Source organism: Patagioenas fasciata, chromosome 2, assembly GCF_037038585.1.
Source record: "Patagioenas fasciata isolate bPatFas1 chromosome 2, bPatFas1.hap1, whole genome shotgun sequence".
Classification (NCBI taxonomy): Eukaryota; Metazoa; Chordata; class Aves; order Columbiformes; family Columbidae; genus Patagioenas; species Patagioenas fasciata.
In genome coordinates this window covers 1,916,075-1,929,688 of record NC_092521.1, presented here as the reverse complement: position 1 = coordinate 1,929,688, position 13,614 = coordinate 1,916,075, and the positions used below count along the sequence as shown (strand labels likewise).

Here is a 13,614-nt window from a genome sequence, read left to right as displayed (position 1 = left end):
TTTCCTGGGAGAAGTCCTGTGGCTGTTTTCCCCTCTCTCCAGTTTTCTTCTTGAGCCCTGGCTTTGTGCAGGGTGAGGCTGGAAGAGCCTTGAGAGAAGAAAGTAAAGTGAGACGTCTCAGGCTGGAATGCAAGAGAGCTTTATTGAGGAAACAAAAGAGTGAAAAGGCAAGAGCACCAAGTAGAAGGTGAAAAGTATAACCTGCAGGTAGGGTGACCATCAGCTGAGGTTGCTTCTGTGACCTAGATCTTGCCAGAGCAGCAAGATCTTCCTGACTCCTTTAGAGGAAGAGCCATGGAGAGCAGGTCCACGTGTCAAGAAGAGTGCAGAGGTGAGTGCACAATCCATGCCGTGGCTTCAGTGCGGTAGGTGGTGTCTGTCAGGAGTGTTGGCGAGGGCCCTTAGCAGATGTATCCAGCCCTTCTGCCGCCAAAGCAGCCCAGGCCTCCGAAGCCGCCCAGGCCTCCGAAGCCGTAGCCGAAGGCGCCGGAGTTGATGGCAACTCCCTGGGCGTGGAGTTCGTTGCCCACGGCAGCCGATGAGGAGGATCCGACGGCGGTGCTCTGGGGATGGGAGGTGAGGATGGGTCCTGGCAGGGTAACCACCACGGTGGAAGGCTGGATGAGGACACGGGAGTCCTGGCACTGCAGGGAACAGGGCTCGTTGCAGCTGTTGGCCAGTGGGGTGGGTCCCCAGGAGCCGCAGGCATTGTAGCAGGCCATGTGTGTGGTGTGGAGGGGCCCTGGAAGGAACGAGAGGCTGTTGAGCAAGCGCAGGGGCGTGGGGGTGCGAGGAGCGGTATTGCAGGAGGGTGAGGGAACGGGGAGGCTGGTGTGGGGCTGTGGGGAGCGTGGCAGTGGGGAGGCGTGAGGGCTGCTGAGGCTGGGGGCAAAGCGTGCTGGAAGAGAGGGGCCAGGCGGGGCAGGAGAAGGAGGGGAAGGGGGTTGAGGCTCACCTTGTTGAGTGCGGAGGGAGGAGAAGGCGTCAGGAGAAGTGTGTGAGGGAGAGAGGCGCTGGACCGGCTTTTATGCTGGTGTCCGAGGGGCGGGACAGCCTTTGCTCATGGCGGCAGTTTGCAGCCAGCAGCTGTTTGATGCCACAGGCTGGCCAGGAATGAGGAGGGTGTGTTTTCCTTCCTGCAATGCTCCAGTTTCTTGTTCTTGTCTTGAGGACGTGTCCACTTGACCCTGGCGGCAGCTTTGAACTGCGAGCATTAGAGGCCAAAGACTTGGCGATGACGGCGAGTGTCAGGTCGGGCAGAGGACGTGGCCAAAGCGTAGGAGAGGTTGGGTGTCATCAGTGAGGTCATCCCATGGCACTCGTGTGGTTTGCGGTTGCATTGTGTGGAGGGGGCCTCATTTCCTTGCAGCGCTGGCAATCTGGTCTGGGCTTTGGAGCTGTGCTGGCCTTGAGGAATTGCCTCTTCCATGGAATAAGATCCCTGACCTCCCTGCTTCCATCTGACTAAGTCTTTCCTTCCACGCTCGTTATGATCTGTGGGGGTGTTGGTGTGTGTCTTGCGTATGAGCTGGGTGTGCCGGATTTATTTTTAAGGTTTTAGTCAGGAGGAGCTAGGGAGTTGGAAGCTGAGCTGAGGTTCTAGAAGTTTATTCATGGTACATGGACAGTGTTCGTGTGTAGACAACAAGCTGACATTGTTTCTCCCAGAGAATCTGGGTGCTCATGTCTTGGGCTACCGTAGTCATTGATGGCTGTAAAACTGGCTGGATGGCAGAGCCCAAAGAGTTGTGGCACTGGAGTTAATCTATCTGATGCCCACTCAAAAAGCTTTTCCAGGGCTAAATACTGGGGTCAGTTCTATTTAAGAATCTTTCTTCTTGATCTGAATGAGGGGATCAAGTGCACCCTCAGTACATTTGCAGATGACACCAAGTACAGGCAAGAAGGTTGAGCCTCTTGGCACTATGAAAGCTCTACAGTGGGCCCTGGAGAGGCTGGATCAATGGGCTGAGACCAATTGCATGAGGTTCAACAAAGCCAAGTGTCAGGTCCTGCACTTGGATCTCCACAAGGCCATGAAGGCTACAGGCTTGTGGAAGAGTGGCTGGCAAGCTGCCCGGTCGTAAAGGGTCCTGGGGGTGTCGGTCGACAGTGGCTGAATACGAACCAGTGTGTGTGGGCATGACGACCACCAGCGTCCTGTCTTGTGTGAGCACTGGTGTGTCCAGCAGGAGCAGGACTTTGACCATCCCTGTCCTTGGCACTGGTAGAGGCCACACCTTGAATGGTGTGTTCAGTTTTGGGCCCCTGACAAAAAGAAACATCTCCAGGTGCCTAAGCAATTTCAGAGAAGGTGAATGAAACTTGTGAAAAGTCGGGAGCATGTGTGTGATGGAGGACTCACTTTGGGTTATGGGGGGTATAGCCAGGAGAGCAGAAAAGTGAGGGGAGACCTTCTGTCTCTCTGCAACTGCCTGAAAGGAGGTTGTAGTGAGGAAGCGATTCAGTCTCTTTTCCGAAGTATCGAGTGACAGGACAAGAGGAAATGGCCTCAAGTTGTGCCAGGGAACGTTTAGATTGGATATTAGGAAAATTTTCTTCTTCCCAGAAAAGAGTTGTCCACAGTGGAGGAGATAATCAGCTGGAGCCCGTAGAGGACCTGATGCTGGAGCAGGTGGGTGCACCCACAGGAGCTGTGACCCTGTAGGAAGCCTGTGTTGCACCACAGACTTGGCAGGACCTGTGAATCCATGAGGAAAGTCTAAATACTAAATGATTCTGTGATTCTGCTCCTGATAGAGCCAGAGAGTGGTGCTGGGGAAGGAAGACAGTCAAGTGTGTGTTGGCATAGGGAGGTGTGAGCAGAGGCGTGTTGATGAGAGTGTTCTCGTGTCAAAATCCTTCTTTGATCCACTGATGGCCTTGTACCATGTTGTGGAAGACCCCCAGATTCTGGTCTGTGTTCTTGGTGGTAGAGGTGGGAACATATTTCCTGGGAGAAGTCTTGTGGCCCTTTTCCCCCCTCTCCAGATTTCTTCTTGAGCCCTGGCTTTGTGCTCGGTGAGGCTGGAAGAGCCTTGAGAGAAGAAAGTAAAGTGAGACGTCTCAGGCTGGGATGCAAGAGAGCTTTATTGAGGAAACAAAAGAGTGAAAAGGCAGGAGCACCAAGTAGAAGGTGACAAGTATAAGCTGCAGGTAGGGTGACCATCAGCTGAGGTTGCTTCTGTGACCTAGATCTTGCCAGAGCATCAAGATCTTCCTGAGTCCTTTAGAGGAAGAGCCATGGACAGCAGGTCCACGTGTCAAGAAGAGTGCAGAGGTGAGTGCACAATCTATGCCGTGGCTTCAGTGTGGTAGTTGGTGTCCGTCAAGGGTGTTGGCGAGGGCCCTTAGCAGATGTATCCAGCCCTTCTGCCGCCAAAGCCGCCCAGGCCTCCGAAGCCGTAGCCGAAGGCGCCGGAGTTGATGGCAACTCCCTGGGCGCCGAGTTCGTTGCCCACGGCAGCGGATGCGGAGGATCCGACGGCGGTGCTCTGGGGGTGGGAGGTGAGGATGGGTCCTGGCAGGGTGACCAGCACGGCGGGAGGCTGGATGACAACGCGGGAGTCCTGGCACTGCAGGGAACAGGGCTCGTTGCAGCTGTTGGCCAGCGGGGTGGGTCCCCAGGTGCTGCACGCGTTGTAGCAGGCCATGTGTGTGGTGTGGAGGGGCCCTGGAAGGAACGAGAGGCTGTTGAGGAAGCGCAGGGGCGTGGGGGTGCGAGGAGCGGTGTTGCAGGAGGGCGAGGGAGTGGGGAGGCTGGTGTGGGTCTGTGGGGAGCGTGGCAGTGGGCAGGCATGAGGGCTGCTGAGGCTGGGGGCAGAGCGTGCTGGAAGAGAGGGGCCAGGTGGGGCAGGAGGAGGAGGGGAAGGGGGTTGAGGCTCACCTTGTTGAGCGCGGAGGGAGGAGAAGGCGTCAGGAGAAGTGTGTGAGGGAGGGAGGCGCTGGGCCAGCTTTTATGCTGGTGTCCGAGGGGCGGGACAGCGTTTGCGCATGGCGGCAGTTTGCAGCCAGCAGCTGTTTGGTGCCACAGGCTGGCCAGGAATGAGGAGGGTGTGTTTTCCTTCCCGCAATGCTCCATTTTCTTGTTCTTGTCTTGAGGACGTGTCCGCTTGGCCCTGGCAGCAGCTTTGAAGTGTGAGCATTAGAGACCAAAGACTTGGCGCTGATGGCGCGTGTCAGGTCGGGCAGAGGACGCGGCCAAAGCGTAGGAGATGTGGGGTGTCATCAGTGAGGTCATCCCATGGCATTTGTGTGGTTTGCGGTTGCGCTGTGAAGAGGGGGTCCCACTTCCTCGCTGCCCTGACAGGCTGGTCGTGGCTTTTGAGCTTTTGTAGTCATGAGGGCTGCCACTTCCATTGTCCTTTCACTCCCTTTCTGGCTACCATCTCGCTAAGCCTTTCTTTGGGCCTGGCCTATCCCACTGGGTTTCCTTTCTGGGTGTCTTGTTGCACCTCCTGCTGCAAGGTTGTAGCTGGGTGTACTGGGCTTTCGTGGCAAGGTTTGGATTGCAAGGGAGCTGCTTGGTTGTTCTCTGTCAGAAGCTTGCAGAAGTTTCCCTGTGTGTTGAACAGAGTCCTGACCTGCAGAAAGATGACCTAGTGGGGTAGAAGACTAGCTGGAACTCAGGAAAAGAGTTTATGAGCTCTGTAAGACAGGGCAGGCAACTTAGAAGGACTACATGGATGTTGTGAGTTTATGCAGGGAGAAGGGCCAAAACTCAATTAGAACTTCATCTGCCTACTGCTTTAAAACATGACCATGACTTGGCATTGATGGTGCACGTCAGGACGGGCAGAGGATGCAGCCAAAGCGCAGGAGAGGTGGACTGTCACCAGTGAGGTCATCCCGTGGCACTCGTGTGGTCTGCGATTGCATTGTGTGGAGGGGCCCTCATTTCCTTGCAGCGCTGGCAATCTGGTCTGGGCTTTGGAGCTATGCTGGCCTTGAAAAATTGCCTCTTACATGGAATAGGATCCCTGCCCAGCTTACTTCCATCTGACTACGTCTTTCCTTCCACGCTCGTTATGATCAATGGGGGTGTTGGTGTGTGTCTTGCATATGAGCTGGGTGTGCCGGATTTATTTTTTAAGGTTTTACTCAGGAGGAGCTAGGGAGTTGGAAGCTTAGCTGAGGTTCTAGAAGTTTACTCATGGTACATAGACAGTGTTCGTGTGTAGACAACAAGCTGACATTGTTTCTCCCAGAGAATCTGGGTGCTCATGTCTTGGGCTACCCTAGTCATTGATGACTGTAAAACTGGCTGGATGGCAGAGCCCAAAGAGTTGTGGCACTGGAGTTAATCCATCTGGTGGCCACTCAAAAGTGCTTTTCCCAGGGCTCAATACTGGGGCCAGTTCTATTTAAGAATCTTTCTTCTTGATCTGGATGAGGGGATCAAGTGCACCCTCAGTACACTTGCAGATGACACCAAGTTAGGCAGGAAGGTTGAGCCTCTTGGCACTATGAAAGCTCTGCAGAAGGCCCTGGAAAGGCTGGATCAATGGGATGAGACCAATTGCATGAGGTTCAACAAAGCCAAGCATCGGATCCTTCACTTGGGTCTCCACAACGCCATGAAGGCTACAGGCTTGTGGAAGAGTGGCTGGCAAGCTGCCCGGTGGTAAAGGGACCTGGGGGTGTCGGTCGACAGTGGCTGAATACGAGCCAGTGTGTGTGGCCATGCCGGCCACCAGTGTCCTGGCTTGTGTGAGCACTGGTGTGGCCAGCAGGAGCAGGACAGTGACCATCCCCTATTTGTGGCACTGGTGAGGCCACACCTTGAATCGCGTGTTCAGTTTTGGGCCCCTGACGGAAAGAAGGACCTTCAAGTGCCTAAGGCATTTCAAAGAAGGAGAATGAAACTTGTGAAAAGTTGGAGCACAGGTGTGATGGAGGACCCACTTTGGGTTTTGAGGGGGATAGCCTGGAGAACAGAAAAGTGAGGGGAGACCTTCTGTCTCTCTGCAACTGCCTGAAAGGAGGTTGTAGTGAGGAAGGGATTCAGTCTCTTTTCCGAAGTATCGAGTGACAGGACAAGAGGAAATGGCCTCAAGTTGCGCCAGGGAATGTTTAGATTGGATATTAGGAAAATTTTCTTCTTCCCAGAAAAGAGTTGTCCACAGTGGAGGAGATAATCAGCTGGAGCCCGTAGAGGACCTGATGCTGGAGCAGGTGGGTGCACCCACAGGAGCTGTGACCCTGTAGGAAGCCTGTGTTGCACCACAGACTTGGCAGGACCTGTGAATCCATGAGGAAAGTCTAAATACTAAATGATTCTGTGATTCTGCTCCTGGTAGAGCCAGGGAGTCGTGCTGGGGAAGGAAGAGAGTCAAGTGTGTGTTGGCATAGGGAAGTCTGAGCACAGGCGTGTTGAGGAGAGTGTTCTCGTGTCAAAAACCTTCTTTGATCCAGTGATGGGCTTGTATCATGTTGTGAAAGACCCCCAGATTCTGGCCTGTGTTCTTGGTGGTAGAGGTGGGAACATATTTCCTGGGAGAAGTCTTGTGGCCCTTTTCCCCCCTCTCCAGTTTTCTTCTTGAGCCCTGGCTTTGTGCAGGGTGAGGTTGGAAGAGCCTTGAGAGAAGAAAGTAAAGTGAGACATCTCAGGCTGGGATGCAAGAGAGCTTTATTGAGGAAACAAAAGAGTGAAAAGGCAGGAGCACCAAGTAGAAGGTTACAAGTATAAGCTGCAGGTAGGGTGACCGTCAGCTGAGGTTGCTTCTGTGACCTAGATCTTGCCAGAGCAGCAAGATCTTCCTGACTCCTTTAGAGGAAGAGCCATGGAGAGCAGGTCCACACGTCAAGAAGAGTGCAGAGGTGAGTGCACAATCCATGCCGTGGCTTCAGTGCGGTAGGTGGTGTCCGTCAGGGGTGTTGGCGAGGGCCCTTAGCAGATGTATCCAGCCCTTCTGCCGCCAAAGCAGCCCAGGCCTCCGAAGCCGCCCAGGCCTCCGAAGCCGTAGCCGAAGGCGCCGGAGTTGATGGCAACTCCCTGGGCTCCGAGTTCGTTGCCCACGGCAGCCGACGAGGAGGATCCGACGGCGGTGCTCTGGGGGTGGGAGGTGAGGATGGGGCCTGGAAGAGTGACCACCACGGTGGAAGGCTGGATGAGGACACGGGAGTCCTGGCACTGCAGGGAACAGGGCTCGTTGCAGCTGTTGGCCAGCGGGGTGGGTCCCCAGGTGCTGCATGCGTTGTAACAGGCCATGTGTGTGGTGTGGAGGGGCCCTGGAAGGAACGAGAGGCTGTTGAGGAAGCGCAGGGGCGTGGGGGTGCGAGGAGCGGTGTTGCAGGAGGGCGAGGGAGTGGGGAGGCTGGTGTGGGGCTGTGGGGAGCGTGGCAGTGGGCAGGCATGAGGGCTGCTGAGGCTGTGGGCAAAGCGTGCTGGAAGAGAGGGGCCAGGCGGGGCAGGAGAAGGAGGGGAAGGGGGTTGAGGCTCACCTTGTTGAGCGCGGAGGGAGGAGAAGGCGTCAGGAGAAGTGTGTGAGGGAGGGAGGCGCTGGGCCAGCTTTTATGCTGGTGTCCGAGGGGCGGGACAGCGTTTGCGCATGGCGGCAGTTTGCAGCCAGCAGCTGTTTGGTGCCACAGGCTGGCCAGGAATGAGGAGGGTGTGTTTTCCTTCCCGCAATGCTCCATTTTCTTGTTCTTGTCTTGAGGACGTGTCCGCTTCGCCCTGGCGGCAGCTTTGAAGTGTGAGCATTAGAGACCAAAGACTTGGCGCTGATGGCGCGTGTCAGGTCGGGCAGAGGACGCGGCCAAAGCGTAGGAGATGTGGGGTGTCATCAGTGAGGTCATCCCATGGCATTTGTGTGGTTTGCGGTTGCGCTGTGAAGAGGGGGTCCCACTTCCTCGCTGCCCTGACAGGCTGGTTGTGGCTTTTGAGCTTTTGTAGTCATGAGGGCTGCCACTTCCATTGTCCTTTCACTCCCTTTCTGGCTACCATCTCGCTAAGCCTTTCTTTGGGCCTGGCCTATCCCACTGGGTTTCCTTTCTGGGTGTCTTGTTGCACCTCCTGCTGCAAGGTTGTAGCTGGGTGTACTGGGCTTTCGTGGCAAGGTTTGGATTGCAAGGGAGCTGCTTGGTTGTTCTCTGTCAGAAGCTTGCAGAAGTTTCCCTGTGTGTTGAACAGAGTCCTGACCTGCAGAAAGATGACCTAGTGGGGTAGAAGACTAGCTGGAACTCAGGAAAAGAGTTTATGAGCTCTGTAAGACAGGGCAGGCAACTTAGAAGGACTACATGGATGTTGTGAGTTTATGCAGAGAGAACACTAGAAGGGCCAAAACTCAATTAGAACGTCATCTGCCTACTGCTTTAAAACATGACCATGACTTGGCATTGATGGTGCACGTCAGGACGGGCAGAGGATTCAGCCAAAGCACAGGAGAGGTGGACTGTCACCAGTGAGGTCATCCCGTGGCACTCGTGTGGTTTGCGATTGCATTGTGTGGAGGGGGCCTCATTTCCTTGCAGCGCTGGCAATCTGTTCTGGGCTTTGGAGCTGTGCTGGCCTTGAGGAATTGCCTCTTCCATGGAATAGGATCCCTGCGCGGCTTACTTCCATCTGACTACGTCTTTCCTTCCACGCTCGTTATGATCAATGGGGGTGTTGGTGTGTGTCTTGCATATGAGCTGGGTGTGCCGGATTTATTTTTTAAGGTTTTAGTCAGGAGGAGCTACAGAGTTGGAAGCTGAGCTGAGGTTCTAGAAGTTTACTCATGGTACATAGACAGTGTTCGTGTGTAGAAAACAAGCTGACATTGTTTCTCCCAGACAATCTGGGTGGTCATGTGTTGGGCTACCGTAGTCATTGATGGCTGTAAAACTGGCTGGATGGCAGAGCCCAAAGAGTTGTGGCACTGGAGTTAATCCATCTGGTGGCCACTCAAAAGTGCTTTTCCCAGGGCTCAATACTGGGGCCAGTTCTATTTAAGAATCTTTGTTCTTGATCTGGATGAGGGGATCAAGTGCACCCTCAGTACATTTGCAGATGACACCAAGTTAGGCAGGAAGGTTGAGCCTCTTGGCACTATGAAAGCTCTGCAGAATGCCCTGGAAAGGCTGGAGCAATGGGATGACACCAATTGCATGAGGTTCAACAAAGCCAAGCATTGGATCCTTCACTTGGGTCTCCACAACGCCATGAAGGCTACAGGCTTGTGGAAGAGTGGCTGGCAAGCTGCCCGGTGGTAAAGGGACCTGGGGGTGTCGGTCGACAGTGGCTGAATACGAGCCAGTGTGTGTGGCCATGCCGGCCACCAGTGTCCTGGCTTGTGTGAGCACTGGTGTGGCCAGCAGGAGCAGGACAGTGACCATCCCCTATTGGTGGCACTGGTGAGGCCACACCTTGAATCGCGTGTTCAGTTTTGGGCCCCTGACGGAAAGAAGGACCTTCAAGTGCCTAAGGCATTTCAAAGAAGGAGAATGAAACTTGTGAAAAGTTGGAGCACAGGTGTGATGGAGGACCCACTTTGGGTTTTGAGGGGGATAGCCTGGAGAACAGAAAAGTGAGGGGAGACCTTCTGTCTCTCTGCAACTGCCTGAAAGGAGGTTGTAGTGAGGAAGGGATTCAGTCTCTTTTCCGAAGTATCGAGTGACAGGACAAGAGGAAATGGCCTCAAGTTGCGCCAGGGAATGTTTAGATTGGATATTAGGAAAATTTTCTTCTTCCCAGAAAAGAGTTGTCCACAGTGGAGGAGATAATCAGCTGGAGCCCGTAGAGGACCTGATGCTGGAGCAGGTGGGTGCACCCACAGGAGCTGTGACCCTGTAGGAAGCCTGTGTTGCACCACAGACTTGGCAGGACCTGTGAATCCATGAGGAAAGTCTAAATACTAAATGATTCTGTGATTCTGCTCCTGGTAGAGCCAGGGAGTCGTGCTGGGGAAGGAAGAGAGTCAAGTGTGTGTTGGCATAGGGAAGTCTGAGCACAGGCGTGTTGAGGAGAGTGTTCTCGTGTCAAAAACCTTCTTTGATCCAGTGATGGGCTTGTATCATGTTGTGAAAGACCCCCAGATTCTGGTCTGTGTTCTTGGTGGTAGAGGTGGGAACATATTTCCTGGGAGAAGTCCTGTGGCCGTTTTCCCCCCTCTCCAGTTTTCTTCTTGAGCCCTGGCTTTGTGCAGGGTGAGGTTGGAAGAGCCTTGAGAGAAGAAAGTAAAGTGAGACGTCTCAGGCTGGGATGCAAGAGAGCTTTATTGAGGAAACAAAAGAGTGAAAAGGCAGGAGCACCAAGTAGAAGGTGACAAGTATAAGCTGCAGGTAGGGTGACCATCAGCTGAGGTTGCTTCTGTGACCTAGATCTTGCCAGAGCAGCAAGATCTTCCTGACTCCTTTAGAGGAAGAGCCCTGGAGAGCAGGTCCACGTGTCAAGAAGAGTGCAGAGGTGAGTGCACAATCCATGCCGTGGCTTCGGTGCGGTAGGTGGTGTCCGTCAGGGGTGTTGGCGACGGCCCTTAGCAGATGTATCCAGCCCTTCTGCTGCCAAAGCAGCCCAGGCCTCCGAAGCCGCCCAGGCCTCCGAAACCGTAGCCGAAGGCGCCGGAATTGATGGCAACTCCCTGGGCGCCGAGTTCGTTGCCCACGGCAGCCGATGAGGAGGATCCGACGGCAGTGCTCTGGGGGTGGGAGGTGAGGATGGGTCCTGGAAGAGTGACCACCACGGTGGAAGGCTGGATGAGGACACGGGAGTCCTGGCACTGCAGGGAACAGGGCTCGTTGCAGCTGTTGGCCAGCGGGGTGGGTCCCCAGGTGCTGCACGCGTTGTAGCAGGCCATGTGTGTGGTGTGGAGGGGCCCTGGAAGGAACGAGAGGCTGTTGAGGAAGCGCAGGGGCGTGGGGGTGCGAGGAGCGGTGTTGCAGGAGGGCGAGGGAGTGGGGAGGCTGGTGTGGGGCTGTGGGGAGCGTGGCGGTGGGCAGGCATGAGGGCTGCTGAGGCTGTGGGCAAAGCGTGCTGGAAGAGAGGGGCCAGGCGGGGCAGGAGAAGGAGGGGAAGGGGGTTGAGGCTCACCTTGTTGAGCGCGGAGGGAGGAGAAGGCGTCAGGAGAAGTGTGTGAGGGAGGGAGGCGCTGGGCCAGCTTTTATGCTGGTGTCCGAGGGGCGGGACAGCGTTTGCGCATGGCGGCAGTTTGCAGCCAGCAACTGTTTGGTGCCACAGGCTGGCCAGGAATGAGGAGGGTGTGTTTTCCTTCCCGCAATGCTCCATTTTCTTGTTCTTGTCTTGAGGACGTGTCCGCTTGGCCCTGGCGTCAGCTTTGAAGTGTGAGCATTAGAGACCGAAGACTTGGCGTTTATGGCGCGTGTCAGGTCGGGCAGAGGACGTTGCCAAAGCGTACGAAAGGTGGGGTGTCATCAGTGAGGTCATCCCATGGCATTTGTGTGGTTTGCGGTTGCGCTGTGAAGAGGGGGTCCCACTTCCTCGCTGCCCTGACAGGCTGGTTGTGGCTTTTGAGCTTTTGTAGTCATGAGGGCTGCCACTTCCATTGTCCTTTCACTCCCTTTCTGGCTACCATCTCGCTAAGCCTTTCTTTGGGCCTGGCCTATCCCACTGGGTTTCCTTTCTGGGTGTCTTGTTGCACCTCCTGCTGCAAGGTTGTAGCTGGGTGTACTGGGCTTTCGTGGCAAGGTTTGGATTGCAAGGGAGCTGCTTGGTTGTTCTCTGTCAGAAGCTTGCAGAAGTTTCCCTGTGTGTTGAACAGAGTCCTGACCTGCAGAAAGATGACCTAGTGTGGTAGAAGACTGGCTGGAACTCAGGAAAAGAGTTTATGAGCTCTGTAAGACAGGGCAGGCAACTTAGAAGGACTACATGGATGTTGTGAGTTTATGCAGGGAGAACACTAGAAGGGCCAAAACTCAATTAGAACTTCATCTGCCTACTGCTTTAAAACATGACCATGACTTGGCATTGATGGTGCACGTCAGGATGGGCAGAGGATGCAGCCAAAGCGCAGGAGAGGTGGACTGTCACCAGTGAGGTCATCCCGTGGCACTCGTGTGGTCTGCGATTGCATTGTGTGGAGGGGCCCTCATTTCCTTGCAGCGCTGGCAATCTGGTCTGGGCTTTGGAGCTATGCTGGCCTTGAGGAATTGCCTCTTCCATGGAATAGGATCCCTGCCCGGCTTGCTTCCATCTGACTGCGTCTTTCCTTCCACGCTCGTTATGATCAATGGGGGTGTTGGTGTGTGTCTTGCATATGAGCTGGGTGTGCCGGATTTATTTTTTAAGGTTTTAGTCAGGAGGAGCTACAGAGTTGGAAGCTTAGCTGAGGTTCTAGAAGTTTACTCATGGTACCTAGACAGTGTTCGTGTGTAGACAACAAGCTGACATTGTTTCTCCCAGAGAATCTGGGTGCTCATGTCTTGGGCTACCCTAGTCATTGATGACTGTAAAACTGGCTGGATGGCAGAGCCCGAAGAGTTGTGGCACTGGAGTTAATCCATCTGGTGGCCACTCAAAAGTGCTTTTCCCAGGGCTCAATACTGGGGCCAGTTCTATTTAAGAATCTTTGTTCTTGATCTGGATGAGGGGATCAAGTGCACCCTCAGTACATTTGCAGATGACACCAAGTTAGGCAGGAAGGTTGAGCCTCTTGGCACTATGAAAGCTCTGCAGAAGGCCCTGGAAAGGCTGGATCAATGGGATGAGACCAATTGCATGAGGTTCAACAAAGCCAAGCATCAGATCCTTCACTTGGGTCTCCACAATGCCATGAAGGCTACAGGCTTGTGGAAGAGTGGCTGGCAAGCTGCCCGGTGGTAAAGGGACCTGGGGGTGTCGGTCGACAGTGGCTGAATACGAGCCAGTGTGTGTGGCCATGCCGGCCACCAGTGTCCTGGCTTGTGTGAGCATTGGTGTGGCCAGCAGGAGCAGGACAGTGACCATCCCCTATTGGTGGCACTGGTGAGGCCACACCTTGAATCGCGTGTTCAGTTTTGGGCCCCTGACGGAAAGGAGGACCTTCAAGTGCCTAAGGCATTTCAAAGAAGGAGAATGAAACTTGTGAAAAGTTGGAGCACAGGTGTGATGGAGGACCCACTTTGGGTTTTGAGGGGGATAGCCTGGAGAACAGAAAAGTGAGGGGAGACCTTCTGTCTCTCTGCAACCGCCTGAAAGGAGGTTGTACTGAGGAAGGGATTCAGTCTCTTTTCCGAAGTATCGAGTGACAGGACAAGAGGAAATGGCCTCAAGTTGTGCCAGGGAACGTTTAGATTGGATATTAGGAAAATTTTCTTCTTCCCAGAAAAGAGTTGTCCACAGTGGAGGAGATAATCAGCTGGAGCCCGTAGAGGACCTGATGCTGGAGCAGGTGGGTGCACCCACAGGAGCTGTGACCCTGTAGGAAGCCTGTGTTGCACCACAGACTTGGCAGGACCTGTGAATCCATGAGGAAAGTCTAAATACTAAATGATTCTGTGATTCTGCTCCTGGTAGAGCCAGGGAGTCGTGCTGGGGAAGGAAGAGAGTCAAGTGTGTGTTGGCATAGGGAAGTCTGAGCAGAGGCGTGTTGAGGAGAGTGTTCTTGTGTCAAAAACCTTCTTTGATCCAGTGATGGGCTTGTATCATGTTGTGAAAGACCCCCAGATTCTGGTCTGTGTTCTTGGTGGCAGAGGTGGGAA

General features: G+C 54.4%; 2 protein-coding genes across 2 annotated transcripts; both read right to left on the bottom strand.

The window, feature by feature from the left end:
• Window positions 1-3,350: 3,350 nt before the first annotated feature.
• On the bottom strand, window positions 3,351-3,653 carry LOC136099104 (feather beta keratin-like). Its single transcript, XM_065833061.1, has one exon. It carries the CDS (start codon window positions 3,651-3,653, stop codon window positions 3,351-3,353), a length of 303 nt encoding a protein of 100 aa, XP_065689133.1.
• A 3,236-nt stretch (window positions 3,654-6,889) lies between these two features.
• On the bottom strand, window positions 6,890-7,210 carry LOC136098663 (feather beta keratin-like). Its single transcript, XM_065832236.1, has one exon. It carries the CDS (start codon window positions 7,208-7,210, stop codon window positions 6,890-6,892), a length of 321 nt encoding a protein of 106 aa, XP_065688308.1.
• Between the last annotated feature and the right edge of the window lie 6,404 nt (window positions 7,211-13,614).

Excerpts from the sequence above, each read along its gene's own strand:
- LOC136098663 (XM_065832236.1), bottom strand. The coding sequence starts at position 7,210 with ATGGCCTGTTACAACGCATGCAGCACCTGGGGACCCACCCCGCTGGCC.
- LOC136099104 (XM_065833061.1), bottom strand. The coding sequence starts at position 3,653 with ATGGCCTGCTACAACGCGTGCAGCACCTGGGGACCCACCCCGCTGGCC.